This window comes from Homalodisca vitripennis, chromosome 4, assembly GCF_021130785.1.
Source record: "Homalodisca vitripennis isolate AUS2020 chromosome 4, UT_GWSS_2.1, whole genome shotgun sequence".
Taxonomy (NCBI): domain Eukaryota; kingdom Metazoa; phylum Arthropoda; class Insecta; order Hemiptera; family Cicadellidae; genus Homalodisca; species Homalodisca vitripennis.
Genome location: NC_060210.1, coordinates 134,899,027 through 134,907,722, shown reverse-complemented (window position 1 = coordinate 134,907,722; position 8,696 = coordinate 134,899,027). Strand labels below are relative to the sequence as shown.

General features: G+C 30.4%; 1 protein-coding gene across 1 annotated transcript; it reads left to right on the top strand.

The window, feature by feature from the left end:
- Nucleotides 1-408: 408 nt before the first annotated feature.
- Nucleotides 409-5,278, top strand: LOC124360223 (coiled-coil domain-containing protein 115). The gene is made up of 2 exons (XM_046813642.1): nt 409-427; nt 2,002-5,278. The coding sequence occupies exon 2, from the start codon at nt 2,004-2,006 to the stop codon at nt 2,508-2,510; it is 507 nt and encodes a 168-aa protein (XP_046669598.1). The 5' UTR covers nt 409-427; nt 2,002-2,003; the 3' UTR covers nt 2,511-5,278.
- The last annotated feature ends 3,418 nt before the right edge of the window (nt 5,279-8,696 follow it).

Genomic DNA, 8,696 nt, shown 5'->3' with positions numbered 1-8,696 from the left:
GTTAAACCACTATAAAGTGCTAATTTCGCACTGTGATATATTTTTGTTTTGTCGTATGCAAACAAACATTATTCAGTGCTTGCGTTCTTTGTAAAGTAAAACAGGAGATTCCTCTATGTTTTGATGGAACTGGAAGTAGTAATTCAGAAGATTAAATAGAGAAGTATGAGAAATAAAAGTCAATTGAATCAGGCAGTGTGGTACGCGTCAGCTTACTGCCAGATTTGGTTTGTTCAAAAAAATATATTTTTCAGAATAAAATTTGGAATGGGTTTTACATTTTGAACTTTTTATTACTTACATTAACCTTTTAACTGGTGATAATCAATAGGTCTTCCGTTGATCGCACTATGTTCCAACTGGAATCAACGGAGATTCTGATGATTTGCTGCACTCGCTCTCTTTACTCTTTACAGTGCATATTCAGGTGATTATCAACATGATTTAATAACACTCGAAATGGGAAGAAATACTGAACATTGCACTTCTTTTTTTATTTCTCTATATCTACAGACATCAATGATTTACATTACAAAAGCGATGATGAGTAATTTCTTTAGTAGTGCTAGGTTGTCTTTACTTGGCCGAATATTGTGATGGCGATGTCGTTTATTTTAACTTTCTAAGAGAATATTGCATTAATTAGTCTTTATTAGGCTATCATTGAAATACTATGAGTGAATGAGTTATAATATGAGAATAATTATTTGTGTTTGTATTTGAAGGTTAGTTGTAGGCTTGTGTAGGCTATTGCTAGCGAGACACAATATTAGTTTTATTAGGATTATTGTTATATTTTATGGCCACATCTCAAGAGTGTGGACGAAGCAAGACTTTTAGTATGTTCATTGTTTTACAAAAGTTGTAACATTGTATTGATGTGCCAATGTATTTGTGTGGAATATTTTCTGGCAGAATAAAATTCTTATTCTTATCAATAATTAAATAAATATTCTGTATTTAAAGTATCTTATTGGCATTGAAAGATTTAGTAGGATAATATGATTTTAGACATTTGCCATCATTATATGTTGCAAAATGTATAACGCTACCTTTGAAGGATTGAAATCTACCCTCTTTGTCAGGAATACGAAATGTAGTACATAAAACGTGCTGCAATAAATTGTGAAAAAAGATATTAAAATATCATACCTGATAGATGACAACTTGAGGTCCAGACAGAAGGAAACAAACCCAGGTGTTGTCACAGCATAAAAGTCATGAGCAAAACACTAGTGAAAATGTGTCAACACATTTTTTTAGTGGCAGTTTATTGTCATAGTTTGTAATTTTTATGTACTAAATTTCTTACACCTGATGAAGAGGTTAGATTTCAATCCTCAAAATTCAGTATTACATTTTGCAACATAACAATGGAAATTGTCTGAGATCCTATCAAAATATATATCATGAAACATTTTTATAGGTTAATAATAAACTTTAGAAACTCAAAACTTTTTTAATGACTAAACATTATTGAGACAAGTCTGACAAATCATTTATATTGTTATATTTATCACCTTATCTTGACTACATTGGTTAAAAAAGTCTCCTTGTATTTGGAATACATTTAAAGGGAATTAGTTATTTTACATAACTTAAAGCAGTATATAAAACCCCTATTGCCTGCAGCATTCTGGTAATAGGTACTTGTTTTAATAATATTTTTGACCTAATAAGTAACCTTATAAGTTGTAGGAGGTATTAAAAAAAATTGTTCAGCTTTAGGTTTATTAGATGAAATAAATTTTGAAAATTTATCACAAGGTTTAATTTGGTAACATATTAGTCATTAGGGTCGCCAAAGATTCACCATTATGTCAGCCAAAGTGACGTATATAACAGTAGGCAGCCTAAGCTTATATTACGTGTATGTACCACTTTAAAATTTCTTCTGAATTATACCAAAGTTTGAATATTTTTTATAATGATAAATTTCTTTAGATGTACGGTATCAACTAAGATAGCAGAAAATTATTTATTTCATATGTTTTGTCGTAGGTATGTCTGAAATGAAGCTGAAAAGTGTAGAAGACGAACTTGATGATCTTGCAGTTAGAATACTGGAGCTAATGAATGATAGTATTACTTGCAAAATGAACATAGAAAGGGCTGTGAGATCAGGCTGTTTGGATCTTGCAAAAACAAGATATATTCTGGGGAATACCAACAGTGTCTCGGCTACAAAGATACCAACTGAAGAACTAATAGCCACAACGACTGTTGTTCCATCTCAATCAGAAGACGGAAAGTCTGTGTATGAACTGAAACGTGAAACTCCTTCCAAGGATCCAGAAAATAAATCAAAAAGCACAAACCAAGATCCCATAAAGTGGTTTGGATTTTTGGTTCCCACAAATCTGAGACAAGGCCAGTCGTGGTTTTTGAGGGCTATAGATTATTCAGTGCAAAGTGCAAACATTTCTGCTGAGATGAATGCATCTCTTGACAAGTATACACAACTAAAGAGTGATAAAAACTCCCTTAAAAGTGAAATGAAGGAGTCCTAGTTTTGTAAATGATTAAATAATATTAATGGTTAGTATTTAAGGTACTGTAATAATTATTATTTAATTGTAAATATCTTCATTTTCAAATTTATTTAAAATAAAATAATAACTCTACTTGGTTATTTATTCCCTCTTTAAGAGAGCACTGTTAGCTGCGTATCTGAGGCTACATTACATGAGGATGAAGTTTTTTGTTAACTGTGTTATAGATTACCTCGTCTAAAATCCATGAACGTTTTATTTCAGAGACTTAGATCTCAATGCTAATTAATTGTTAAAAATATTATTATTTGTTAATGGTATATAATTTGTATTTAAAATAGTTTCTTAGGGAAAAATGTATACTGAATAAATTAAAAGTTATTAGTATTTATGATAAGTTTTCCATTCATTACCAGTGAGGCCTAAAATAGTTTTGAAGTGAAACATTTATGGGTTTTAGACGAGTTCCTATTCGTAATGCAGTTTTAAACTTATGCCCTATGTTAAAAGCGAAGCATCAGTTTTACAGCTGGTAGACGACTAGTTCCACAGTATAACTAGACATCATTGATGATAAAGAAGTGAACTGTTCAACATTTATTTTTAAAACAAGTTTTGTAATGGCTTCTAATCATCTAAGGATTGTCTGTGTACAGATACATAATAGACAGTGTAAATATTTTACTATTCAAACTCCATTTTCACAATGTAAAAATACTGCTTTCAATACAAGAAAAAAACCTATTTTTATTTGGTAATAGGGTATGGTGTGTAAAAATTAAAGATATTAAATATACTTATTTAAATAATTATAATACATGTTTTAACACATAATTCATTTTTGTAAAAACTGGAATATAAAGTTTTATTCTTAAGAATTATGTATCAAATAGAAGTTATACTTCCTTCCCATGCTCACAAAATCGACAAATTAAATGCCGAATAAATTTTTAAAATATTTGTTTCTAAACTGACTTTGTGTCATTCCTTAAGATCATCTAAAAAATTAAAAGCTTGAAAACCCTTAATCTATTGACATATTAACAAACACATAATTTTGCTGTTATTATCAATCTGTCAAGAAGATGGAGCACTGTAGCTGATACCAGTAGTTAAAACAGATTGCAAAGGAGATTGGCAGTTAGTTTGTGTTATACCAGGCTAGACAAGTATGACAAGAGAATGCTTTGTGTAACCATTTTTCAACTAACAAATTGTTCACAAATATTAGCGTTTGACATTATTTTTTATTGATAAGCAGATTTGACATTCCAAAAATACTAGACTTAAAATTGTATTTTGTAGGATTTTTAAACATAATTTATTTAAGTAAATATTAAGACAGTTAAATGATTTTTCAGCATTTTATTAAGGATGAAAAATACTCTTAGATCATACTGGTTTTCTTTCTAAAATTGGTTTTTTGTTTTATTGTATCTAAAAAAGTAATATACAGGTATGTGTGGAAAACCTATTATTTGGAATTAAGTTATGATCTGTTAAAAAAGATTTACAAAGAAGTGAACTTTTATTAAATATATAAAGAAAAATGTACAATAGTTTATGATCTACCTCGCTGCCATGATCTGCAATATTTTCCCGAATAAAACATTTAGGCTTATTTCTTACTTTATGAACATTATATAAAGTAACATAACATTATAGAACAAAATGTATTAAAAAATATGTCAGAATAAGGATAGTAGTGTTTGTCAACTAAGAAAAAAGGGTGAATTTAACAATTAAAAGTATGTAAAAAAAACATAGATTGCCTGCTTGGTTGTTTTGCATAGAAACGTGTGGGCAATAGAATACCACCCGCTGGTCCTAAAGATCTTAAAATTTTTAATTCATAATACATAATTTGAAAGTATGACAGGTTTTAAGACAATCGTTATATGTTGCAAATATAAAACACCATGTTTTGAGGACTGATATTTATCCTCCTCTTCAGTTGTCAAAAAACTTGAGAATGATTAAACATGCTAAAAATCAAATCATTTCACATAAGAGATGTTAAATCAGGTATATATTAAGAAATTTGATGGTGTTAGCAATAGTTTAGTTTACCCAACACTAAATTACTAAAATGAATTTAAAAAAGTCAATAAAAGAAAAGCTATAATGAAATCATTAGTAGCAAGTATTTAATCAATAAACATGTTTGGAATGATAGATAAAGTAGTAAAGCTGGCTATGGCTGGTTCTTCAACACTAGAAACATGTGGCATGAGAAAATAGGCTTCAAGAAAACATATTGTGATGTAGGTTAACTATAACACTTTCTGTGACATCTAAAAACAGAGAAGATTATCTGCATTTTACTGAACTTTTTGTAACCTACTCCTAACTACAAAATAAATGTAGTACAACATATTTGTACTATTTCAAATATGTTTACATTTAGTGTTCGGACCGTCCATGGTATAACAAGAGTAATCAATGGCTAGTTCAAATTGATATATCGATTAATCTAATTACATATCAATTTATAAGCAATACTGAATAACCTTGTTGTTTCAAGATTCCTTACTCAGGTTTGTAACATTTATCCATAGATTGAAGGGCCAGGAAATGGTATCTTGTGCACTCCTCACATAACTTATGGTAAATGAAGGTATGACTGATTGCAATAGGATAGTTTAACATGTACATTTAGGTAAATAAATTAAGCCATTCAGAATTGAAAATACAATACCTTAATAACCTACGTTTTAATTTATTTTATTGATTTTGTTTGGAAATTGTCATATTGGTACTGTGTTTTATAAATCCTATGACACTAATGTAACTACTTTTTTATTTTTTTACCTTTGCACCTACTTATGTTCATCCCTCAAATTTGAAGCTCACACAAAAGCCTATTATATTAATGGATTCCTGTTCTCTTATTTCTGTCGGGTTAAAAAATAATGAGACCTAAACTAGCGTTTTACCTGTTTTACAATATAACAGGTGAATAGCAGGACAATTCAGCCAATTGTACTCTTCTGGTCTTCTGCTTCTTCACAAAGGGCTGAGTCCATTATTTAGAATAAAGAGAGATAAACATATTTGATTATCTGAGTCCTACCTTCATGTCTTGGATCTGACCCCTCTTTTCTCATGCTTTAACTACCACTCACTGTAGGAGAAAAATCCAAAGCCTGGCTCTGACCATATCAACAAGCTTTCAGAACCTTCCTTGTCCAGGGTGTCTGCTATTTCATTTCCAACAATGCCTTCATGATCTGGCACTCAGCCAAGGACAACTTTATTTCTCTCTCTATAAGTTCCATTACGCCTAGAGCATTAATGCATACTTGTATTATCTTTAACTCGAAAGAATATTCATCTAGCACCTTTATAGCAGCCTGGGATGGTAAATATAACTAGGTACTTGATTTCATTTCACTGACATTTTTTAAACTATGTATTTTATTTCAAGATAGAATTTCCATTTATTTAACGGATTATTGTCGAATATATCAGCATATCTTATTTTTGCCATAAAACCATACAAAAAATATTTTATGCAAATTTTCTATCACACACAGTAAGTTTGACATCAAAACTCGTTTCTTCTACTTGATGTATATTGCCAATTTTTGACTGTCTGCAAAGGGTTAAGAGGGCAAATTCCTAAAAATATCATTTTTGAATTAGAAAAAAACTGAACCAAGTGGCAAAGAGTCAGTCAGCAATACACCTAAGATAGTGCAATAAACTGTATTTTAACCTTACTAAAAATGTGTGATGTAAGTGTATGAATAAATAACATAGCAGCGTGCGTTTTATTGTGGACTTCAACTCAACACAACAGACAAATTAATTAATAGAGTACTTAAAATTATTGTAACTAGAAGAGGTTACGTTTGAGTTTAATGTGTCTAATTTTACTACAGATTCAGGATTTGAAGTATTTGAGTACAGCAGAGTTTAGGTCATCTGAGGTTTGATCAAGACGCAAGTACCAAATATCTGTGTTGAGTGCCTAAAAATCTAAAATAATGACATTTAATTAATACTTAGATCATTCATTACTTGTTGAATGTTGTTTAGCAAACACGATTTTAAAACAATACAATGACTTGATCTTGGAGAGAGTGCGAACAAAGTTAAAAGTGATGTAGGAATTGAAAATGTCACCTGCCCAGAAAGTTGTCTAAATTTTAAAGAAGTGTCTATTTAAATGTTGGTTAGAAATACTTTACATGCTCAATAGGGTGATATTTTTGTTATTAGTGACGAAGTTGAATCTTGTAGAGATGGATAACCGATAATCAGTAAAAAACTAGATTGAACCACTCGACAATCAAACTTAACATACTAGAAGTGTCTATTTAAATGTTGGTTAGAAATACTTTACATGCTCAATAGGGTGATATTTTTGTTATTAGTGACGAAGTTGAATCTTGTAGAGATGGATAACCGATAATCAGTAAAAAAACTAGATTGAACCACTCGACAATCAAACTTAACATACTAGAAGTGTCTATTTAAATGTTGGTTAGAAATACTTTACATGCTCAATAGGGTGATATTTTTGTTATTAGTGACGAAGTTGAATCTTGTAGAGATGGATAACCGATAATCAGTAAAAAACTAGATTGAACCACTCGACAATCAAACTTAACATACTAGAAGTGTCTATTTAAATGTTGGTTAGAAATACTTTACATGCTCAATAGGGTGATATTTTTGTTATTAGTGACGAAGTTGAATCTTGTAGAGATGGATAACCGATAATCAGTAAAAAACTAGATTGAACCACTCGACAATCAAACTTAACATACTAGAAGTGTCTATTTAAATGTTGGTTAGAAATACTTTACATGCTCAATAGGGTGATATTTTTGTTATTAGTGACGAAGTTGAATCTTGTAGAGATGGATAACCGATAATCAGTAAAAAACTAGATTGAACCACTCGACAATCAAACTTAACATACTACAATGAGCTTGTGTTCAACCAATACAGCAATTGATAAAAGAAGGAAAATTTTGGATTACATAGTGATGCATAGACTAGGGAGGATGAAAAGAACAATATAAAACTGTAAGAACGACTATGTAATCAAATGTAGGAATTATAATAAAAATGGTAATTGTTGATCATCTTTCGAAACAAACGTCACTGAAAAGTCATTGCAAACTGCAACCTTGCCAGCTGGGTTACATTTCAAGTTCCCAGAAAAGAGTAGACAAAGTTCCAAGAGTAAGAGCATAAAAGACTAGCCTGAATTAGTTGAATACTGTGAGCCAGTCCAGTAAACAATGAATAGGAAAAGTGCTTTAACAAATACACAATTTTGATTACAGTGACACTGGCACTTTCAAGCTACTAATGGACTGTTCACATACTGTGATTATAACTTCTGATAAATCCATGCTCAAAATAAATTTATTTTGCATCCTAATTCTAACTTTCTTACTTAAAAAGTAAAGTTTAGACCTACATTTATATTCAACTGTTTACAATGTTCTTCAGTTATGTTGGACATTAGTGAACATTTTGATACAACTATAGATTTCAGTTCATAAAAAATATATACACTATTGTTACAAGATAAAATCCTAAATAAACTATCAGATGTTTGCCATGGATGCACTATGCAAACTGCTGAATTCTAGCTTACAACTGAGGATTATTAAACCTATTTTCATGATCAGAGTTCCAAATTCTAACTCATCCATGGGTGCATATGAGGAGGGTTCAATGGTCTCAAGCCCACCCCCAAATTTTCAAATGCAAACATTAAAATTGCAGCCAGTAATGTTTTAAGCTAGAACACGTTAACGAGGCCTCAAAGCTCAACAATTTCCTGGGAGAAATTTCCAAGCTCCTGTTTTTGGAGTGTATTTTGTACCTTCTAAGTCCCCTCCAAATTATTTTCTATAAACGCCTTTGATCTCATGTATACTTGTTGACCCAACATTGGTGATATACGCTAAAAAAAATCAAAAGTATGGCAAGGCGTCAGTATTTTGTTTAAGATGGCATTCAGAAAAAAATCAACATTACCAAAAATATTCTCAGTATATAGACCTGTGGCTCATACTTTTCTGTAATGACATTAAGATTAATTTACAGAAATAAGCAAGTCATTAAAATAACATTACATTTTACACAGTCAATTAAGATTTATAAATGGCAGGGTTAGCATAATTTTTAATTCTATTACAATAAATCCTAAGAAATTATTGGGAAGAAAAACTCCAATCA